General features: G+C 34.8%; 1 protein-coding gene across 1 annotated transcript in view; it reads right to left on the bottom strand.

The window, feature by feature from the left end:
* The window catches only part of DLG2 (discs large MAGUK scaffold protein 2), a 2041254-nt gene that overhangs the window by 948456 nt on the left and 1067556 nt on the right, over positions 1–25242 (bottom strand). Inside the window, exon 6 of the mRNA XM_073808350.1 lies at positions 14874–14915. Within this exon, the coding sequence (XP_073664451.1) occupies positions 14874–14915 (42 nt within the window). The remainder of the gene's footprint in view (positions 1–14873; positions 14916–25242) is intronic.

The following is a 25242-nucleotide window of genomic DNA, read 5'->3' as shown; positions in this document are numbered from 1 at the left end:
CTTTGCCATATCATCTTTTGGGTCTTCACCAAAGTATTTTCTGTTTCCCAGACACACACATTCTATGTGATTGAATCACTGTACATGCTGTTTCCTCTGCCTGCAGTCCTAACTCTTCACCTCTCTTCCTGCTCCTTTTCATCTTTGTGGTTTGAGAAATCTTTACACATTTTTTGAGACTTGGCTCAGTAATTCTCTATGAAACCTTTCCTGATCCCTTGAGACAGGGCCAGTTTGTACTAATGCACTAAAACTAACATTTCCTATTGCACTTGTACACATCTCAGGTTTGGCTCTTATGACATTCATTTGTGATTACTCTGAACTTACGTGTTGCCCCCTAAATGACTGTGAAAAATTCAAGAAAATCCCTTATTTATTTTTCTATCCTCATGGTCCTTTGCACATGGTAGTCACTCAATAAATATATCTGAATAATTTAATAGTTATTTGCTGAATGAATAAACAAATGAATGAGCATATCACTTGAATTAAACTCCTTCATACTCCTGGGAGAAGAAAGGAAGGCACTATATAGACCCACATTAAGCATTTATTATTACCCTCTATTTGTATTTTTACCTCATACTCGTCTTCATACATTAAGAGATAAATGAAAGTCACTGTTAGAAGGGTTCAAAGTGCTTTGAAAACCAACGTTTCAAAAGATAAATCAATGAGACTTGCTGATTCGTGGCCTATCAGCTGGCCATTTTTTCACTTTGTAATTCCACCCTTTCCATAGATAGATACAGGTGATCTTTTGCAAAATTGAATACAGAAAACTATATTCATAAATAAATAACTCCTTTTTTCACTTCCTTAAAAATGAGACCCACTAATGAAAACACATAATCTATTCCTTTTCCATCCTGCCTCCTACATAAAAACAGAAACAGCAGCTGCTGAAATCCTCAGTGCAAATGTCAATTGCAGATAGTGTTACCGAAAATATTCCTGATATTAATTGTAACCTCTCTCCGGCTTAAAGAATATAAAGGAGACCAACTTGCTAGGTGCCTCCGCTATGTCAGCTACTTTACGTTAAGCATCTTTACATGAAATTAATGTATTTCATCTTTAAGGTATACAAAGTATTTTGCCCACAAAAGTATTTAACTTGCCTTACCTCAGTATTTATCTAACCTCATCCATTTTTGCATGTTCACATAATACCTCTATTGTTGTTTAGGTTATTTTAAAATTTAATTTGACTCACTTTTTATTTAAATAAATTTATTTTAAATAAACTTGTCATCACCAGAATAAACAAAGGTAAGACATCTCCATAAGTAATAAGTAACATATAAATAATACATGTTTATTAATAATATTAAAAAGTAAACTAAAAACCAGAAATAATTTATAAAGTCTAGTTGAAAAGAGAATTGATGATTTATATTCTAGTTCCAATTTTTCTTTTCTAATTTAAATTAAAGTATAAGTATTTTTTAAGTGTTTGCCATGTACCATCTTAAGTAAACCACAATTCTCTTTGAAAAGAGAACTGATGGTTTATATTCTAGTTCCAATTTTTCTTTTCTAATTTAAATTAAACTTAAAGTATAAGTATTTTTTAAATGTTTCCATGTGCCATCTTCAGTAAACCACACTTTAGGAAATAGTCTCATCTCATTTGATCATCTCAAGAAATCTCTGAGTCAGATAACATTATCTACCTTTTATATATTAGAAAGTGATATTTCTAAGACATTAAGTAACTTAATCCTAGTTTGCTCCTCCCTTAATTCTTGATTTTCAAAACTTGTCTGGTCTTCAATGTTCCTGTCTTTAAGACAGAGTGTAACAGTACAAAAAATATCATGCAATAGCTTATGATGAAATAAAAATAAATAAAGAAGGGGCAACTGCTGTGAGTTCAGATAATATTCACTAGCCTACGTGCTGGAGTAGAGAAGACAGACTTTCAATAAGAAAGGAAATTTGAGTTGGCGCTGAGAAAACAGATCAAGACGAAAAGTATATGTATTGCTTGAAACAGCATGAGTAAAAGTAAAAAGGTTGGAAAACATGAGATGTGTTTGAGGAATAGTGGGAAAGAAGGAAGAAAAGGCTGTAGCCATACTGTAATTAGAGAATGCCAATAAACACTTAATCATGACAAATATGGTCAGAGTTGGAGAGTCGGCAGAATGATGGAGGCAGAAGAGATAATTGAGGGTCTTAGGGTGATGATGGTAGGAAAAAGGCAAGAAGCAATGTAAGAAACATTCTTTCTTGACACCTTAGATGAGATTTGGATCCCTGACTCAGTCCCTTAACACAATACTTTTCACAACATTTGTCACATTGACGATGATCTATTTAGTATATATATTTTCCTTGCTTTCCTTGTGGAACATTCCAGGAAAGTAGGGAACTTGCTTGTGTTTTCACCATTGTATCTCCTGTGTCTAGCACAGTGCCTGGTGCATAATAAGTGCTCTGAAACAAATTTTCTAAATACATGAATAAAAAAAGGAATAACGAAGGAGACAGAATCTGTAAAAATGTGACAGGTGCTTTATAGGCTAAGCACTTGAAGTCAAAAGTAGCTGGAGATTCGAGCCCAGGGAACTTGGAGATATCTCTAAGACAAAGGAAGCATTTGCTTTAGAGTACCCCCTTCTTTCATTTTACTTTCTATTTCTCCCCTTGTCTCATTATAATTTTTTAAAATTTATTTTATTTATTTATTTTTGGCTGCATTGGGTCTTTGTTGCTGTGCACGGGCTTTCTCTAGTTGCGGTGAGCGGGGGCTACTCTTCCTTGTGGTGTGCAGGCTTCTCATTGCCATGGCTTTTCTTGTTGTGGAGCACAGGCTCTAGGCACGTGGGCTTCAGTAGTTGTGGCTCACGGGCTCTAGAGTGCAGGCTCAGTAGCTGTGGCGCACGGGCTTAGTTGCTCCACGGCATGTGGGATCTTCCCGGACCAGGGCTGGAACCCATGTCCCCTGCATTGGCAGGCAGATTCCTAATCACTGCACCACCAGGGAAGCCCCTCATTATAATTTTAAGTATTCTTATTTTATAGTCTCTTATGAAATTTTCACTAATGAATTTCTTAGAGATTTAATATAATTTGTTGATTATTCCTCGTGGTCAATAGTGTCCACGTGAGGGTTCTTTGTAAGCTCCTCTAAAGCAGACAATTTTTTTTTAAAGGAAGTGTTGTTGACATTTTCTATTTCAGTGTATTCTAGGAGGTTTAACCTGTGCCTTGGGGATTTCTACATCCATACAGAAAGTGAAAGGGGTAATGGTATGTTAATTTTTAGATCTGTTCAAGTCGTGATGGCTCTGGAAAAGATAGGAGTATACATGTCAAGTAAGCAAAGTAATGAAAAAAAACCCTTCCTCCATTCATTCATTTATTCAACACTTTTGAGGATTACTATGCACCCACCGTATTTCTAAGCAATGGGAATGTAACAATGAACTAAACAGACAACAATCCCTACCTCACGTTTACATTTTAGTGTAGGGAGGAAATAATAAGAAAGATAAGTAGCAACATATATCATCTATTAAATATTGATACAAGCTAAAGAAAAAAGAGAACAGATAAATGGAATAAAAAGTGTTAGAGTGGTTAAATTTTTTGATAGGCTGATTGAGGTAAACCTCATTGAAAAAGTCACTCGAGTAGAGATCTTAAGGAAATGAAAGTAAGCTAGAAGGATATATGGGAAATGAATATTCTATGCGAAAGACTATGGCTGGCTTGTCTGATGACATCATGGAGGTCAGAGTAGCTGAAGCAGAGTGAGAAGAAAGACAGTATAAAATAAGATCAGAAAGGTAGAGAGGTGAGCGAAGGGAGAATGTGGAAAGTAGAACTTGTAAGCCTCATAAGCTATTGTGGGCAAATTGGCTTTTGCTGTGAATGAGGTTGGGAGCAATTTCAGAGTAGTAACACGATATGAATAATGTTTTAATAAGGTCATTCTTGCTGCTGTCCTGAAAATTTTGACTGTAGGGGGTCAAGGCTGGAAGCAGAGATAATAATTAAGAAAGTATTGCAATGATCAAGTTTAAAGGTAATGGTAGCTTGGACAAAACTAATGCACATGGAAATAAAAAACAATGGTTGGGTTCTGGACATATTTTTAAGATAGTGGATATGGGTATGAGAGAAAGAGAGGAGCAAGGATGAGTCCAGACCTATTGACATGAGCAACTAGAAGGCTACATTTACCACCAGCTGAAATGAATTTTGTGGATAGAGCAGGTTTCTAGGGAAAAATAAGAAGTTTGGTTCTGGACACGTTAATTTTGAGATATTTTTAGACATCTGAGCGGAGACATCAAGGGAACTGCTGCATATACAGGTCTAGCATTTCAAAGAAGATACTGGCATATAGCTGGTATATAAAGCCATGATCACTAGCTGAGTTACTGAAAAAAGCTCAAAACCAAGTCCTTGAGCATTGCAACATTTACAGTTGTCTATTTAATATATAGTTTCCTTACTGAATGGTGAATTCTGTGAAAACAAGGGACAAAGTGAAAGTAATACAAGAAAGTTGAGAATTTATGCAATAGAAGTGATTAGAATGAATTTCTACTAGATTTAAACTGGGTAGGAAAAGTAGTAAAGCTAGGAGAGAGGTGATAACCAGAAAAAAGATAAGATCAATGAATATAAGATAAGGTAGGGGTCAAAAGATCATTGGAGTCAAGGTACATACAGATATCTAAGGCTTGTATTGGATTTTATATGGTTAAAATGTTTATCAAATTTAACATCAAGTATTTAATATGAGTCAAACAATTACTTATTTTATTCAATCTTAAAAGAATTCTATGAGGTGGCTCCAGTCTACACATAAGTAGACTCAGAGAAGTTAAGGAACTTTCTGGAAGTCACTCAACTAACAATGGCACTGTGTGAATCCAGCCAAGGTCTGCCTCAGAATCCCCTCTCCTGACTACAGATGGGGGCAGGGTGCCTGTCCTTTGGTACCAGTCCTCTTTCCCTGGGGCAGGGACTTTAGCTCCTATGAGCATGCTAACTGTGTGAGGGATCAGAAAACCCTCTTCTTATTCTCTGTGTTCATATCTCTTGATGTCTTTGGTGAAGTATTCAGTGAAGTCTTCGTGAAAGTTCCATTCTGTCTCACAGGAGTTGAAAAGAGTTAAAGAGAGGTTTTATTCATGATAGGGCGAAATCATGCCAGGAAGCAGTTCTACCCTGGGTTCTGCCAAAGGAAAGAGAATTCAGGGGAACTGAGCTAGGGCATGGATCCAGTGCCCCATCTTCATAGTCTTATAAAAGTACTAGTAAAGTAGATGATTAGCAAATTAGCAGTTGGAATTGCAGAGCTGAAGATCCAGAGGAAGATGATAACTAGAGGCATAAATTTGGGAGCTATCCTCATGGTGAAGATAGAGGAAATAGATATGTTCTTACAGCCAACTGAACTCAGGAAAATGTCCAGCCAGTGAGAGAGATAAGTGTGCAAATGTAGAATGGAATAATCACTTTGGGGATGGAAAATAGCATAACCACTCTGGAAAAGTCTGGCAGTTTCTTGAAAAGTTAAACGTGTATCTACAACATGTCCCAGCCATTCTACTCCTAGGCATTTACCCAACATAAATGAAAACATATGTTCATTTAAAGATAGTGTACAGAGTTCACAACAGTTTTATTTGGAATAGCCAAAAACTGGGGGAAAAAACCCAAATGTCCATCAACAGATGAACAGATAAACAAACTGTATTATATTCATACAATGAAATACTACTCAGCAATAAAAAGGAATGCTATTGGTATGAGCAAAAGCGTGGACAAATCCCAGAATAATCAGGCTAAGTGAAATAAGCCAGACTAAAAGAGCACATACCATATGATTCCATTATGGTTCCATTTATATAAAATGCTAGAAGATGTAAACAAATCTTTAGTGACACAGAGCATATCAGTTGTTGACTGGTACTGGACAGGGTGAGAGGAGGGAAGGTTTATGAAAAAACACAAGCAAACTTTAGGGGATGGTAGGCGTGTTCACTATCTTGATTATGGTGATGATCTACAGAGGGAGACATATGTCAAAATCTATCAAATTATATACTTTAAACATGTGGTTTATCATATGTCATTATACCTCAGTAAAGTTGTTAAAACAAGACATAAAAGGATGCTTGTCATCTAAATCTTGAATATATCTGGTTTTCTTAAAATGGGAAGGGTTTAAAACAGACAAAATGACTTCATAAAAAAGAAGTATGAAATAATGAAGAAAAGAAGCAGAAACTAGGACAATTTAGCCAAAACTTCTATTTTTTTTTATTCTATCTCTACCTAACTTCTGTTCTTCTCTTCCTTCTCACCTACAGGAATTTTCCTAATGAAATTTCACACCTGTCCATTTCTGACACCATTTAACATTTTAGGAACAGTGAAAGTATTTTGGCTGTACGTTTCTGTCTGGCCTGCATTGCAAGTGGATCAATAAAGAATTTAAGAAAACCCAATTAATTCTGTTTTCCTTTTCCATTTTATCTAGTTTGGTTTTGGTATAGAAACAGGCTTAACCATGGTACTTACTTTTGACTTCAGAAATTGATTTTGACTCTATTTTTCGCTGTTGCTTAGGAAACAAAGTTTTCAAAGTCTATAAACTAGTAATCTCAGCAATCTTAGACAGACGAACTACTCCAAGAGATCTTGGGAATACTTTGTGCTCCCTTTCTTTGTCCAAATGCAAGGAAATTATTTGCAATTGTTTTCCCAATTTGGAAGGAATAAAAAGAAAATGTCACTAAGGATCATGCATGCAACAATACATACTAGAACCTCATCCCATTTTCCATTGAGCATTTAAAAGGGCATATTTGAAAATATATTCAAGGGCTTAATAGCAAATCTAAATTAGGACTCCATATCCAGGAACATTTGGGAATTTAACTGCATCATGTTGGAAAGTCTTCCCTGATGGGGAAGGACTTCTTCAGATTCAGGTATGTGGGCCAAAATGATCAATTTGTTTCCAGTTGGCACAGCTCAAATTACATTCTTGACTCAGTAACACTGAGCTCTTTCCAGCACATCCATTAAGGGAACTTGGCTCACGTTGAGGATGTCTGTAAGACCTAATGTCTATGAGAGCGACCATAACCATCACCAAGGGAGTATGGAACACTGGGTTCTGAGCAGCAGGGCCTTTACCTCAGCCCTGTAACTTTGCATGAAAAGCCTGCTGAGCAATCCCATGCCAGAGATCTCTGGGCATTTGGATAGTACAAATTCAAACTCCCTCAGCTCATTCACAGAAGCTCCATGGACACATTTTAAATAATTTTATTTAGAAACATGAATAAGTAGTTATCCACCAGAAATAAAGAATACATAGCAAGTAGTTAGTTATGCAAGGAAATAATGTATTAGAATCAGGTAGGCTTGACACAGACATGTTTTCACCCTAAAAAGACATCAGTGTATGGTGCTTTTTTCTAGCAATGTTCTAAGAGTCTAGCTCATGTAATTCACATAATGATGATAAATAATACTTATCAATTATTTGATATGTACAAGACTGTGCTAAGTGCTTTACATGCAGTTTATACCTCATCACAACTTTGCAAAGTCAGGTATAGATCTTCTATACCTTTCGGTATAAATTTTCTAATGGGTCACTGTTTTAGTCCTTGTGCTTTAAATATACCAAGAGCACACCCTCCTCAGGTCTTATGACTCGCTCTAGCTTCTGCCTGGAATTCTCATTCTGAGATAGCCATAGGATCACTCCCTCGCCTCCTTCAAGTCTTTGCTAAAATGACACTTTTACAATGAAGCTTTTTTTTAGTTGTTCCCTTTTTATTTTTCAAAACTAAATTTATTAGCGCCTAACATCATTTTCACTTATTTATTTCCTCTCCCACCATCCTCATTAGAATGCAAGTTCTATGAAGGCAGGGAATTTTACCTTTTTTTATTTACTAGCTTGAATGATGCCTGGTCCATTATAGGTACTTATCAAATATTTGGAAGTGATAAGTGGAAATGATGAGGCTTTAAGTAACAACCACTTGTTATCATAAATTAGGCTAAAAACAAAAGCAAAATCTTTAAATAAATCCTTGTTCATTGTTTAAGGTTAACTACTAGTTGTGGTAATAAGCCATGTTCAGATAATTTCATCTAAACTTACTTTGCAAAGCAAAAGGTAAACAATTTAAGTGGGCAATACTTATGAGTTTATTAGCAGGTATTAGGTGCAAAAATAGTATGTGACATCCTAGGCTTTGCTTTCCTGAAACTTCCAATCTTGGCAGAGAAAAAACAGAATCTGAAACAATTAGAAGGCAATATATTAAATAGTTATTTCTCATTTATTCTATTTATTCATGTAACGAATTACTACCTTCGTGTGCAAGATATTCTGGGTGAGGTCCAGGAGGTATAGAAGTGAATAAGAAGTGAATAAGAAGTTCCCGACTTCAAGGAGTTCACAATCTGGTAGAAGAAGTAGGATTTACTACAAGATAAAACTTGCTCAATAAATAAAAACTTGATAACTGGAATAAAATGTGCTAAAATTGAATAAAAAGATAAAATACTTTGAGAGTTCATAAGATGGAGAAATTCCAAGGACAGTATATTATGAAGCACTAAACTGTAATCAAATGCCAAACTGTATGGCAGAGACAAAAAAATGCTATTGCCTATCACTCCTGCAACTGAAATACACCAGGGATTTTGGTAAGCTTTCATGCAAAAATAACATATGCCAAGACTCATATTTCTCTTAGCTCCCTGTGAAAGGGCACTGAACATTAAACAGAATACAATACTGAATGATGTTTCCAGCTGTTTCTGAGAGCAATTTCATAACCTCAGTTTTGTTCTTCACTCCCAAGTTTTACAAACAAATTAAAAAGAAAGTCTAATATTAATTTTCCAAAGGTTAAATTTAAATTCATGCAAAATTGATGAAATACAACAAAATCTCATAAACGCAAGTTGTCACATCATATGTGAAGTATTACCTTCCAAAAAAGTAGAGACAAACAGAATGCCATCTATATTTCAACTATTTGTCTTATTTTTTCAGATGGTAAAAGTGCTGCTAATTATTGTAGAAAACCTAAAAATACACAACATAAAATAAAAGTAAAATTTACCTGTAATTCTGGTATCTACCTAGAAAACTGGTATATTTCCTTCTGTGTATAGGTGCACATTTAGATGCAGATGTAGTGATAAATGTAGCTACTGGTGTGATTACTGATAATAAATTGCATAATGTTTTAGCCATTATTGTGAGAAATTGGACCACCATTCAATATGCTTCACATACATGATTTCTTTTGGCTGCATGCTATTCCATTTCATGGATGTGACCACTATTATAAACAATGTTATGATAAAATAAGTATACAAAAATGTTTATTTGCTTTTCTGATTATTTCCCTAGGATGAATTCCTAGAATAAGACTAAAATGGTGAAAGCATTTTGAGACTCTATAAAGTGTTGCCAAATTGTCTTCCAAAATGTTACATGATATAAATCCTGTCCAGCAGAATCATGGAGTGATCATCTTCCCACACTCTTGGCAACTGGAGCACTGCCATATTCTTTTCCTAATTTGATGCACATTCATATTTTTTATTTACGTTGTTTCAAATATTGATTTAGAATGTTAAAAAACTTATTTGAATTTATCTTAATGTTTGTTAATTGTCTAGGATGTTGCTGATTTTTATATTGATTTGTAAGAGCTCTTTATAGTTTATATATAACTGTTTTATTTGCGGCTTTGCAGCTTTTTATATTTTAAACGTAGTATTTTAAAATTCTTATGTAGTCACATCTATTTTTTTCTTTGTGAATTCTTCTATTGTATTTATTATTAGAAAGTCCTTCTCAAAACTAAGACCAGTTAAATATGGACTTTTCATGGTTTTATTTTTACATTAGCCTATTAATACATACGTAATCACCTTGGTGTCTGATAGAAATAACTGATCATGTTTATTGAGTGAAGAGTATTTGCAAGCAGTATACTAAATTAACTATATGAATTATCGCCTAGTTAATTCCCATAACCTCCTTATAACTATTACTTATATTAATAGTTATTGGGAATAACTCCTACTGTCCCTTTTTATATGTGAGGAAACTAAAGTTCAGAGAGATCGATTTGCTTATCCAAGATTACATGACTAAGTAAGTGATGTAGCTGGTGTTTGTTTGAACTCTGTCAGCCCCTAGAGCCTGTTCTCTTAACTACTCTTTATACCAATATAGAATGGCTCTAACTTTGTTTCTTAGCAAATTATCAGCTTTCTGAACACCAAGTTTTGAATACTCTATCTGTTCTTTCTTTGATTTGTATTCATTCCTTCATCCTATATGACATTATTGTTTACACTAAGCTCTATTTCACAGTTAGCCATTCTATTGAATTGGCCTGTCTGCCAGTTCTTGTGTCAGCACTGCACCATTTTTAAATTGTTACAGCTTTGTAATGCTTATTAATGTATGCTATTCATGCATATGTGCAGTAGGACAAATAGGGCATTCATTATTCTACCCTTTGACAACTAACATTACTCTTACCATCCATTTATTAGTCTAAGCAAACATAGAATCCTTCTGTTAGGTTTAAATACTTTATTATTTGGTCTAGGATGAATTGTATTAAATATTGAAAATTTTTAATTTTTTTTCAATTTCACATTTCATATGCAGGAATATGGGTTAACTTATCATTTATTCAAATACCCTTTGACATCAACCAATAAAATTGTATGGTTTTCTTCATCTATATCCTGCATAGATAGTACTAGAGTTATTCCTAGGTATGTTGTACTTTTTGCTGCTATTGTAAATGGAATATTTAAAACTATATTTTTTCTTTATTGGAGTAATTAGGGAAGCAACTGATTTTTTTTAATACCTGTCTTATATTAGGCACATCTCGAGTTTTGGGGGAAAAAAGGAATTAATCTTCTATTGGATATGTCTCATTCTGTTTCATGTTATGTTTCAGTGCTCAGAAATTTCAAATAATGTTAAAGCATAACACTAACAATGATTATCTTTCTTTTCCCCCAACTTTAATGGGGATTCTTTTAGTCTTTCAACATTAAGTATGAAAAAGATTGTAAGTCTGGGATAGCTGTTATTTACAAAGTTAAATATGTAGCCTTTTACTTTTAGTTTTCTAAGAGTTTTTGTCAGGATGAGTGTTGGATTTTATCAAATGCCTTTAACATATATTAGAATGATACTTTTTTGTTTATTTAATTTTAGATTTTATGATTTATGATAATAGATTTCTAATTAAACCACCTTTGCCTTCCAGGGATTCATTTCCATTTATCCTTCATAGATGATTCTTCAATTGATATTAATTTTTGCTGGGTGTATTTTATTTAAAATCTAATCATTCTTACTTATGAATGAGAATAGGTCATAATATTATTTTTATGCTTGTCTGTTTTGACATCCAGATAATATTAAATTTATAAACTGAACAAATAAATTAACAAATGACAAATTATACTTGGAGGATGTACTAGATAAGCATTCCAAGAACGAAAACTTAATATTTATACAATACACAGAATCAACTTAGGTATCATATAGCTCTCAAATTAGTTCCCCTCAAAATAGTCACCAATGTTGAACAGAGTTTTAACTTCTTTATGCCTCAGTTTCTTCATCAGTGAAGTAAACAGACTGAGCTGAATGATCCCACAGGTCTTTATTACCTCTAAAATTCTATGATCGCCAATTAATAATATCAGCATTTTCTTACAGACTTCTTACCCATCAGAGAGGTGAAGCTCCCACTTATCAAAATGACTCCCAAGCAGTCAGGAACTCTAACCACAAATTGAACCACTTACAGCCTTCCTGGAAGTGATTGCAAGAGGTCCTATATCCCTGTTTTCCTCAGATACTCTCTTTAATAACTATAAAATAATATTAAAAAAAATTTTTCCCATGATTATTTAATAGTGCAAATAAATATATGCAGAATTAACTGACAGATATAATGACAGCTGTGTTTTTAGACATACATATAAATCTAATTTTCTAGAAAGCAGAAACATTATTCAGCCTCTCCAATGTACTACTTGTCCAACAACGGAGAAATGACCCAATGTTAACAAGCGAATACAGTCATCCTTCTTGCACAAGCTATAAAGTCATGATTAATCATTTTTCTACGCTTAGGGCAAAATATTTATTTGTATTTAGAGGGATGTCAGTTTGGTTCCACAGAAATAAGAATTACAAATGGCTTAACTATGTAATACTTTTTCTTTTCTTTAATGCTAAAGTGGAAATGACTACATCATCACCCACTAGGGACTAGAAATGCAAATTTTCAATAAAGTGTCTTTACTTTAACTTCAGCTGAGCAGAACTGTTACTGTACTGTCCTGCTTAACAACTGGCCCCTATCTTTGTAGGAACAGTCACAGAATCTACAGAGTTCAGCAGCCCCACCCATAAAAATCACACACGTGATCGTTTTTGCTACGAAGAAAGAATATTGTACCAAATCCCAGCAACATAAGGGCTAACTCTGGGAACTGTCAGATGCATAAATGGGGGTAGGTATTTGTTATATAATGTCCCAATTTACTTTTATTGGTTACAAACCTTCAAAGAGATAGAATGTCAGAAGAGGAAAAAGACCAGAGATCTCTGAGCCAGCCCACTTGCCTTAGAGATGAAAGATCTAGGTCTCAGAGAGGTTCAGGTCTTGTCCAAGGTCACACCCAGGAGCCAAGCCAGGTCACAGACTTTGCTCTCTACTTCCCAGTGTAATTTTCTTTTCTCTATTACCACACAGTGTCTGTTCCTCGGACAGAATCACATTATTACAGCATTCCTCATTGGATGCATCCTCTGAGAACACAGCTGCTCTGAATAAGGACAGCTCAGGAACAAGGGGTCAGGGTATGGCCCATTCTCTTCAGAAATTTCAGAGAAGTTTGAAGAGGAGGAGGAAGGGTATAAGAGAAAGAGGTGATAATTCAAGAGCTTGAGCTAAACTTATTCTGAATGAAATTAAAAATAGATAGGGAAAATAATGCTGTATCAGAAAATGTCTTCTCCCAAAATAGATGAATGGATAAGATGTGAGATACACACACACATGTACACACACACACACACACAAAATGGAATATTACTCAGCCATTAAAAAAATTTTGCCATTTGCAACAACATGGATGAATCTAGAGGATATTATGCTAAGTGAAATAAGTCAGAGAAAGACAAATACCATAAGATCTCACTTATATGTGGAAACTAAAAAGCAGAACAAACACAAAAATAAACAAAATTAAAATGGAAAAAGGAAAACAGACTCATAGATACAGAGAACAAACAAGTTGTTGCCATAGAGGAGCGGGTAGAAAGTTGGGGGAAATAGGTGAAGGGGATTAAGAGGTATAATTCTCCAGTTATAAAATAAATAAACCATGGGGATATAATATACAGCATAAGGAATATGGTCGATAATATTTTAATAACTTTGCATGGGGACAGATGATTACTAGACTTAGCACGATGATCATTTCATACCATATGCAAATGTCAAATCACTATGTAGTACACCTGTACTAACATAATATTGTACATCAACTGTATTTCAATAAAAAATTCAAGATGATATACAGAAAAGGGACTTGGTGTCATAAGAGTGACTAACAATATACAAATCTCACTTACAGACCCTACTAGATTTACGATCACTGCCAAAACTCACAGAACATTCCAGGTGGAATGTTTTTGGCTGTTGGCATGGCCTTACATCTAGAATATTGTAGTGAAGTTATTCCAAATAGGACACCATCACACATCGATCCATTTTTATTACCACAGCCCCACAGCAGGATATGCTGCCTGCTTTGGTAACTCGGAGTTCTTTTGTACAACGAACTGTGATTACTTCATAAAGGTCAGTTCTCCCAAATCCCTGTAAACCATGGCACATCAACCCACCAAGATCATAGAAGCAATTAAAAGTGTTTAACCGGGAAGGTTGCCAGGACCAGATGGCTTCTGCCAGTGGGCTTTTGTTTTTGTTTTAAACTGTGCAACACTAGGGAAACAGCATTTATTTGCCTCATATCTATTTTCTAGTGGGTTTTTTTTTCACATTTATAAAATAATGCATTCATCATAGGGATTCTCATTACATGGACATTAGAATGTGGGTCATAAGAGAAAATAATACAGACTCTCTCCCCCTACCCCCCATGTCCATTACCACTCAGATCAGCTCAAAGTTTGCCATATATACTCTAATAGTATGTATGCATATAAAATCCTACTTCTGGAAGTAAAGGGTTCTTCAAGAGCTTTTGGAGTTAGACTATAGACTATAGGATAACCCATATATGGGATAACCCATATATTAGGAAAGGGGTCAGAAGACTTTTAAGATAATCATTTTGTGCTACAAAAACTACTCTGCACCCCTAATTTTTGTAGTTTACAACTACCAAACACCACCACTTATTATCAATAAGATAACTATATCAGATAACTTATTTAACTGAGATAACGATGCTGCTTAGAAGCTTATTTAAATCATACAAACGTAGGGTTGCCATGGATCAAATCCTGGCTCTAATTTTTGTTTTCAATGAATTGACCTTGGGAAAACCATAATCTCTTCTGACCTTTGGAGACTATTATTATCCATAATTAAAACAGTATGATATTTGCACATTTACTTAAAGTACAAAAAAAAAGGTTGAGAAAAAGACCCGAATATATACATTGATTTGGTGTATGATAAAGTGACATCTCAAATCAGTGAGAAAAAAAATAAATTTTAAAATAGTATTGAGACAACTGGATAGTCACATGGAAAAAGAAAAAATTAGATCAGTACCTCACACTGTACACTAGAATGAATTCCAAATGGATCTGAGAGCTGGATGTAAAAAAGAAAAAAAAAAGAGGAAAACATGATTAATTCCTTAAAACATAAGAGAGGAGAAAGCTTCTGTAAATATAACTCAAAATCCACAAGCAATAACATATATACATACATATGTATGTGTATATATATAATATGAGCAATAAAACCATATACATGTATATATTTACATTTTTCAAAATATGAATAACAAACTGTAAAAATATACTTGCAACTTAGTTCACAGGCACAAAGATCTAATACTTTAACATAGAAAGAACCTCTAGAAATCTGGAAGAAAAATACCAAAGGCCCAAGAGAACAGTGGACAGAAGACATGAACAGACTGCACCCAAAAAGAAAGACAAAAGACCCTCAAACATATGAAAAGACGCTTAACATCACTTATAAGAGAAGTAAAATTCTACTAAGATACTCTTTCCTATTATTTTATTGGCAAAAATTCCAAAGTTTGATAACAACTTAGTTGACAAAAGAAGCAGGGATTCTCATATAATTGCTAGTGGGAGTACAAAGCATTAGATCTCCTATGACAGTGCATTTGACAGTACCTAACAAAATTACATATGTGTTTTCCCTCCAATCCAGAAATCTCACTTCTAGGAAACTACACTACAATCATGCCTCTATAAATACTAAAGAGCATATCCACAAGGTTATTTGTGACAACATTGTATACAACAGCAAGACACTGAAGAATTTCAAATATCCAATCAACAGGGAATTTGTTGAATAAGCCATGGTCATCTACCCAATAAGGTGCTATGTGGTTATAAAAAAGAATGAAGAAGATCTCTGTAGACTGTTATGGAATAATTGTAAGTATACTTAATAAGTGAAATAGCAAGCAAGATGTTTTAAATCTCATTAGAAAGGAAGAAAAGAATAAACACACACACACACACACACACACACACTTCATTACTTTTGTGGTAAGAGATGCCAAGTGGTAAACAGAAAATAATAATAATTGGTAACAATGTAAGCCCACCAATGAAAATCATTTTGTCCAGGATAGAATCTTTTATTTTTAAACTTGCTTTATTACACATGTATATATGTTATTTTTAGTATATAAAGACTTTTAGATATTCTTAAAAGCTTTTAAAGAATTGCTTTAGTGTGTGACTATTTTACTTGTCCTCTGATAAGATAAGGCTTCAGTCAATACTTAAGTATTTCAAAAATTATGAATTATAATTATTTTAAGTAATCCAATTCCTTCTCAAAAGTATCCCACTTGGACAATGAATTATATATGACTACACCTACAGGGGAATGGGAGAAATGGAAAAAATGGAAGCAATACCTCTCTGCTATATCTTTTACCACAGTTTTTACTTCTGAATCACGTAAATGTACAAAATAAATAAAATTTAAGGGAAAGAAAACAATAAATTCTAACAACGCAAACAAATTCAAACAACCCAGCCTGTGTATCAGACTACTAATTTAATCCCAAAGAGAAAATAATTATTTCAAGTGACTTTTGAATACAGTTTATCTTATTTTGAGTGCATTCTAAGGAAAAAAGTTGAACTGCAAAAACCCTACATTTTATTCAATAGTTTCATTGTTTATTTGTATTATTAGTGTTATAATTTTGAAGCTATTTGCTGTATAATGTAGAATAAAGCAAATAAGTAAAAATATTATTAAGAAAACAAACATTTTTAGTGTAAGAGAAAGGAGTTATAAAGTCAAGGAATTTTAAGGAAATACTATGTAATGTTAGATTTGAATTGGAAATATCATTATCTACTCATGACATTCGAAAAAATATATATATTCCCTATCTGTTCACTAAAAGGGCCTAAGAAACAACACCCCAGTAGTCAAGAACATAACTAGCACCAAGATCTTGCTTTCTAATTATCATTTTCTACTGAAAGGAGACAGAGTTCCTTGGAGAGATGACTGATTTTATACTTGGGGCAGGAAAAGTTCCAGAACGTGAGAGCCAATTTGAAGGGTTTCCTCTTGACCAAATGCGGACATCAAAGAAAATGTTGGTACTTTTTTAAAAATTGAAAGAGAACATTTGCCATCCTTAGAGTTGATTTTTATACTAACTCCTTATTCTAAGGGAAATGTATTAAGTCATCCTGCATTCACATAAGTAACATCTTAAGACAATGAAGGGAAACATTTTTATAGAAAAATGGCCTGTAGAAGAAATAATAGAATTAGAGCAAGTGAGCTACAGAGAGCAAATGTGGCAAAATGCTAACAATTGGTGAATAAGGTAAAGTTGTATAATGGTGTTTGTTTCCTGTTCTTTCAACTTTTTTGTAGGTTTTTAATTATTCAGAATAAAAGTGGGGGGAAGAAAGCTCAGTGTTATGGGAAAAAGCTGAGGAGATGATTAGATTAAAACATACTAAAGATATGATACAAATATAATTCATGAATCATGATTGGATCCTGGTTTGGAAAAAAAAATACTATAAACAATTGAGGAGGATAGTTGGGGAACTTGCATATGAACTGGATATTAATAACATTAAGAAGTAATTATTAGTTGTCTTTTGTGTGGTAATGCTGTTATGGTTATGTAGGAGATAAATACTGAAGTCATTCTGTCTGCAAGTTACCTTCAAATGGTTTTGTGAATTCTAGCTATCTGCATAGATCAGGGAAGATAAATTAATAGATAAGATAATTTCATAAATAGAAAGATAATACACATTTGGCATATGGTTAACAATTGTTGAATCCAGAAAGTATGGGTGTTCATTATATTATTCTTTCAACATTGTACTGACTTTTAAAATGTGTTTAATAAAATGCTGAAAAAAATTAAAATTAAAGACAATATTGGGGGATTATAATAGCATTACATATAAATAAAATAAAGTATACAATTTGTGTACATGGTCGTGCCATCTTAAGGTTCAGCTTCTGAATAAATGTTATTTTACCCTGTTCCTCTACTATCCTGTATTTTATAACACAGAATGCAATTAACATAGGAAGGAAATTGGGGATGCCTTATTGGATTGAGTGGACAATTTTGGGTTTAGTGAACATGAGATGAAGAAGGCTGAATTACTATAAAATGGTCCCTTGACTTCCATGTGTGTTAATTGGATCTTGTTGGCTAGTTCTGTATTTCCCAAAGGAAGATAGAAATGTTGATTTTCCTACTCTCTGTTCGAGTCCTTCCATTTAAACTCAGCCAAGAGAAGAATAACAATAATCCTCCCTGTGCATATCCCCTCCACACACCAAACCTCCCACGTACATACCGGTGATACACTAATTTAACACACCGATTAAAGACTCCATTTACCATATTCGTATAACTTTGCCTTTAGCTCCCTTACTTCCACTGCAGGCAGAACTGCTGTTAGTATTTCAGATGAGTACCTTGTCAATCCTTTCAATTTTGCCCATCACTGAGTCCTTGTCCTAGGATTAGACCAAGACATGTTTTGGCAGTTTAGCTCTTTCTTTAAAGTACTGCGTTCCCCAAATTTACTTATGTTAAAATTTTTTTTTTACCAAAAGGTGCTAAACTATTTAGAATATATGTAACTCAAAGTTTCATATATTAGATCAAGTTCTGGGTTCTCCTTTGTTATTTTGTTTTCCTTTAAAATTTTAATCCTTGCCATTTTGCTTTCCAGTACTATTATATTTTGCTCTGGAGAAAAGAGAAAAAGAGAGAGACTTTGAATTCATAGATTAATTCACAGATGTAAGGAATTATTAAGACATTTGAATGAAGTAGTAAATTCCTAGTTCACCTTTAAGTGCCAGCTGATATATTTCCCTTGCAAGTCTTCCCAAACACCTAGACAGGGACTAAACCAATCTATACCCCAAGAACTAGCACATTACAAGGACTGGTAAAGACTCATTAAATATTTATTGAATGAATAATGTATCCATCCCTACAATGTTTACCATACTATGGTATAACTATTTCAACATATCAGTCTCCCTTCAATGGATCTAACATCGAATGTTTTTATCTTGGTTGAGTGAGATGATGAAGGATAGTCTTGGGAAAATTAATCTGGCAAGAGTTTCCAGGGAGAGGGGTAAATTTGAGGAAGAACACATTGAAGGAATAAGGAAGACTAGCTGTATATAATTTGTATGTAAAGCTACAGAAATTCCTTTAGAGCAGAGGATTGAACCTAAGATCAGGACAATCCATTCCTATTCTTAGAACATTAGGCTGATGGCACAACGAAGCCCAGTGACTTACTTGTGTGGCCTTGGAATTAAAGTTAAAATTCAGGAACTCATTTAAACCTTTAAAGCCTTAGCATAAAAGTAAGATATTGTATGGGGGCTATTTCAGTGGCAACAAATCTTTGTAGCGGAGATTTACATTGCATGATTGTGAAAATTGCTTTATTTTCATTCTGTATATCGTAGTGAGTCCACATTGCCATCATTAAATATTTATTCAGTACTTCTGCTAAGTTGCTGTAGCAAAATGATTTTTTAACATCTCTTCCTATCTAATTGTAGACAAAATAGATAATATGAATATAAAAGGGCACGAACACAAAGCAAATAACATTCATATTGAAATATTTACAGCTTTATTGAAACAGTCACATGGGGAGAGCTGTATGAAAAGACAAAGTATATAGAAAATATGGTCTAATGAAAATAAATGAAATGAAATATAGAAAGCACAAGTGTTGGCAAACATCGTTGAACCCAAATACATAAAGATAAGAGTGAAATAGAAAAACTGGAAAGTGAAGTGCCTGGGGATTAGTGAGGGTAAATCAAGGAGGGTTTCAAAGAAGAGGTGAGCGTAAAGTGGACATTCACTTAAGTAGACTCCACTTCCCTCTTCTTATTCACCAAAATGTTTACAAGAATCTTTTCTGTGTCAGCCATGCTGGGTGCAAAAAATGCAGATATAAATAAGCCATTGTTCCTATTGTCTAGGAGTTTAGAGTCTAAAAGAAAGGCATAAAAAAGATAATTGCCATTCAGTGAGGTAAATGCTTGGGGGAGGAATCTGGAGTTAGGAAAGACTCAAGAAATTGAGATCTGAGGCTGAGTAAAAGTTTGCTGGGCACAGAAAGCAAAGAACAGCATTCTCACAAAAGAGACTGCATGTGCAATGCTTACACATAAGGGATTTATTTGTATAAATAGTTAGGACCATACTCCCTGGCAGAAGCAAATACATGCACAAGTCAATATCTGCAGATGAAGTAGTAAAGTTCGAGTATGTGCAGAGGGATGATGGAAAAGGTGTATGAGCAATTTGGCAGAAGGCAGATTGGAAAGGACTTTTTATGGTATACTGATGATTCTGGACTTTATTCCGTAGGTAATCATTAGGTAAGTGAAGGTTCTAAGAAGGGACAATCAGATAAACAATTCAGAAGCCATTAATATATGCAGTGTTAGGACAAGGATGGGACATTCTAAGCACCTTCCATTTTTGTGCTTCTGGGTGGGTTTAAGGGTCAGATACTCAGCTCAATAGCACTCAGAAAAATAGGTGTTGACGAGGTATTTCGGGGACATTCAATCAAGGTCAGGTTGTGGGAATATGACTATAGTAGCAACTAAAAAAAATAAAAACATATTTTCTTCATACTTTCCCATTAATATTTGTCTTCAAATTCCTGTTAACTTCAGAGATCACCACTGGATTTTGTCACAAATTAAAATATTTATCATTAGGAATATTCAATCAAGTATCACAAAACCTCATTCCTGCCACTCAAGACTTAAATTTGCAAAATATTAAGAGCCTCGAGCCAGCCAGGAGATGTCCCAGACCTAGGGTGACAGTAGTGCAAAGGCTGGAAGGACCTAAGCATTAATGTAGTCTAATCTCTACTTCACAAATAGGGAGATAGATATCCAGAGTTGTCATATGACTTGTCTGAAGTTCATACAACTAGTTTTATAGAACTAGAGTTTTAAGTTCTATCTTTTGATTCCCTGTCCAGTGCTTGTTCTGCAACACTGGACTGCCTCTCTTCAAGTCATTCTTTAAGGACATGGCTCTGTCCATTAGGATAGTATTACAGTGTCCTCATTTTGAGGCCACTAAAGCCTGACCCACAAATAGCCTAGGTGAATGTAACAGCATTTCTATATCTTTATGTCGAAGAAATATACAAAATGCTCCATGAAATGAGCATGAAGCTTCCTGGAGGAAAGTGTACAGTTGTCTTTTACAAAACACTGTGCCTGGGGAAGGCAAATCACCCTAAAGGAGACTGAACATATGCTCTGAAAATCCTACTTGACGTCATTCACAGAAACTGCACAGTAAATACGCAAGATACAGAGAAGTGACATATTATTTTTACCAGGTAATGTCAAATGAGCAGAGAAAAGTAAGGATTAGCTCTACTGGAAGTAGTCTAAAGCCATTTTCTCCAGGGGTAATTGAAGAAAAACCCCAAAAATTAGCATATCCAGTGAGGCGTGCTTTTGAAGATACTTTGCAAAACAAACTCTCTGAAAAGCAAGTTGTTTCCCCGTCTCCTTTACATTTTGAAGAAATGGTACCAAATACCATAAGACGGGGTAAAAGAAGTTTTCTAACTTGATTGCTCCTCTAATCATTCTCGATATTTATACCTTAAAAGCAAATATTTTTCCAAAGTTTGATTAAAATGTTGATCTTTATGTCTAGGTAAAACTCATCTAGCTGATCCACCATTGGTGAGCTATAGACTTTCAGCTCTACCTTTGAATGAGGTGGTAGAAGTAGTTCATTCTCATATTTATGATATCCTGTGGCGATGGGCAATGGGCATGCTTCTGTGGAATTAGTAGCTTCCAACTGGGGTAAGACTCTCAAGACCTCTTGTTCCATTTTTCTGTGCTCCTCTCAATATCACCTTTCTTTAAACCCTATTTCTGATCCTCTGCGTGTTCCTTCACTGTTGCAGTGAATATGCTGCTCAGTTTACAGATGCACCCAGCACACAGTAGGTGTTCATTAAATAATTATTGCATGCTCTTAAAGGGATGCTACCTAATTTAATCCTCACAACAATGCTTTGATGATGATACTATTAACAATTGTAGATACTATTTATTTTACTCCCACTCTGTGTCAGATAAGGTACTGAAAACTTGACATATATTCCTTTTATCCTGTGAGGTAGAATTCTCATTCTATAGATGAGGCAACAGGCTCAGAGGAATCAAGTAACTTGTTCAAGTTCACATATCCAATAAGTATCAGATTCTAAGTACAAACCTGGGTCTTACATTAGCTGCTGCTGCTACTATTCTACTACTGCTACTACTATTAAGACTACTACTACCACCAGTAGCACCAGTATTTTTCTTTTCTTTGATCAAATTGGATGAGTCCAACTTCTAAACAATAATCTTCTTGAGGGGTGGGAGCAAGTCTTGTTTATATTTGTTGAATTCAAGTGAATAAAATGGAATCAAAGGGAGGTCACACTAGCCTTTCCCCTATGAGGAATGCCTTTGTCTAAATCTTTCTACCTCCTTTGTGCTAGGATACAAAACCAAAATAAAGTTAAACACAACTTAACAGAAATAAAGTTAAAGACAATCCAACCACCAAGTCTTTGATTATAGTTTAACCTTCATTTCTGATGACAAATGAAAAAAATGACATTTGCTGTAACCAGAAAGTCTGCTAGATATGACCAAAAAACAGAATTATGAGCCGATAGGGCACGATGAGCTGTGACAAGATGTAACCAATAGGTTATTTTTTTCTTGGCTGGCATAGCCTGGCTTCTCTCCAATACAAGACTTGTGACATCATCTCCTGTCTCCTCTCCTCCCAAACCATCTTGTGGAAGTGTATCTCATTTTAAAAAAAATGATTATAGCACATTTTTTTTCTCTTCACAGTACATTGAAACATAATGTTCTAAAATGTTTCTACTTGTCTTCCATAAGATTGAAATCAATAAGAGTTTGTGAAGAAATATTTTTTCTCAGTCAAACGGAGATAATCTGGTGGGGGAGGGAAAGGCATACCTCCCATGAAACTGCTTTTAGCCCTAGAAGCCCTTCTGTTTTACCATGGGAACTGCTCATAGGATGTTTCGTATCTAAGGGAAGTTATGAGGTCTCAGGGCTATTTTCTGGCAGTTGCTTGAATTTCACTCTTTGCTAATGGGTGTGCTGGAGTTGGCTCCTATAGGCGAGTGAGAGATAATTGTCTTGTGAGCTAGTTGTCAAAATGTTGGTAGCTTGAAATCAGTCATGGTGAGAGTATTTACACCATGGATATCAGCAAATGCTACAAATCAGAGCCTTTTTTTAAAGAGCCTGCTTATAGCACATCATTGCATTTAACTCTGGTTATGAGGACCTCTATCACAAACAACTAAAATTATCATGAAATAGGAAGGCACTGGGCCACCGTATATGATGGTGCAAGCCGTTCTGTGCCCCCAAGGAAACTACCTGAGCAAGGACTGAAATTCAGCCCACATTCTGGTCCCTGAGCTGTGTGCCTTGGCGTGGTGCAGTGATCTTCCTGAGGAGGATGTATGTTTCCATTTTGCAAAAAGCTCCTTTATGAGCTAGCAGTGTCTCTGTATACATCAGATTGCATACGTTCCTACGCTGATGCTCCGCAAGTCACCTCCAGTGTCACAATTGCAAATTACGTCAGTCATGTCATTCCTTCTGTGCCCTTTATTTCAAATTACAAGGACTAAAATTACTGATTGGTTAAGGTTACCAGTGCTCTGAGGATAGTCATTTCTTATTTTATAGATGAATATCCTGTATTTCAGAGAGGTTAAGAAATTTGTCCAAAATTGCATAGCTAATAAAAGAATAGTTGTTCAAATCTCCATGTATCTGTCTCTAAGATCTCCCCAAACGAATAGTATGCTGACCAAACTATGGCACATATGGAAATTATTTCTCTAGAATACAGGTTCCTAGGAAAGTTTTAAAACTTGTGATGTAAAATGAATACACAAAATGCATTTCACTTTTTAAAACAAAGTTTTAATCATCATTTTAATGTAGTTATTATCTGTGGTGTAATTCTTATCATCACCCTCATTTTATGGAGGAAAAAAATCCTCAAATCAGAGAAGTTAAAGAGTTGAGAATTGTCCATAAACACTGAAAAGTCTTGGCATTCAACCATACTGAACACCATTAACAAGTAACATATGTAAAGAGTTTTAGTTTACAGACATTACCATATTAAAGAAAAACAAAGTAAAAGTGTGTTATGTGATTTCTGAGGCTAGGTCATAAAAAGGATAACACTTCTGCCTGGCTCTCTCTCTTGGGACGCTTGCCTTTGGAACTCATCCTTTATGTTGTGAGCGAGTCCAGGCCACATGGAGAGGCCACGTGTAGATGTTCCAGGCTACAACCACAGTTAAGAAGGCAGCAGACAGCCAGCATTTACTACCAAACATTTGAGTGTTGAAACTTTGGATGATTCCAGGCCCTGTGAGTCTCCTGGCTGAGACCTCAGACATATGAACCAGAAACATGTCATCCTTGCTGTGTCTTATATGAATTTCTGGTTACAGAAACTATGAGATAAAAACCATGAGTGGCAAGTCACTAAGGTTTCAGGTTACAGAAACTATGAGGTAAAAACCATGAGTGGCAAGTCACTAAGGTTTCAGGTCACTAAGGTTTCAGGTAATTTCTTAGGCAGAGTAGAAAATGAGTATAGTCATCATTGGGTAGAGAACAGGAAATACTAGCAGACAGAACCTAGAACCATGCCTGGAACATAGTGGGGACTCAACAAATATGTGCTGAATGAAGAAAAGAAGCCCAACAGAAAAATAATATAGACTTCTAATTATCGTCTGGTAAGGATCATAACTTTTCATGATCAATATATTTTTTGTCCTTTTCTTGTAAATGATAAAAACTCCCCCACAAAACCACTGAGAACACTATTCCTAGGATGAGAAAGCTCTGCAAATAACTCAGAGTAAAGTACTTGTAAAATCTCTAGGGATTAGAGTACAAATACATAAGGCTGTTTTGTTTTGTTTGTTTTATTTCACATGAAATCCTATTCAAACAACATTCTCTAGCCCTTCAGTGGGGAAAACTTAAAGGTGAATTATGTGACCACCTAGAGGGGTGGGATAGGGAAGGTGGGAGGAAGATGCAAGAGGGAGGAGATATGGGGATATATGTATATGTATAGCTGATTCACTTTGTTATAAAGAAGAAACTAACACACACACACAAAGAAATATATGAAAATACCCCTCCCCCCCCAAAAAAGGTGAATTAATTCATTTGTATTCTTGGGAGAATATGAGTATTACAGTGCTCAGCCAGGGATACTGGTCTAGAAGAATCAGTATATAGATGAAAGAATTTGTAC

The sequence above is a fragment of the Tursiops truncatus genome, chromosome 8, assembly GCF_011762595.2.
Source record: "Tursiops truncatus isolate mTurTru1 chromosome 8, mTurTru1.mat.Y, whole genome shotgun sequence".
Classification (NCBI taxonomy): Eukaryota; Metazoa; Chordata; class Mammalia; order Artiodactyla; family Delphinidae; genus Tursiops; species Tursiops truncatus.
This window is presented reverse-complemented; position numbering and strand designations above follow the sequence as displayed.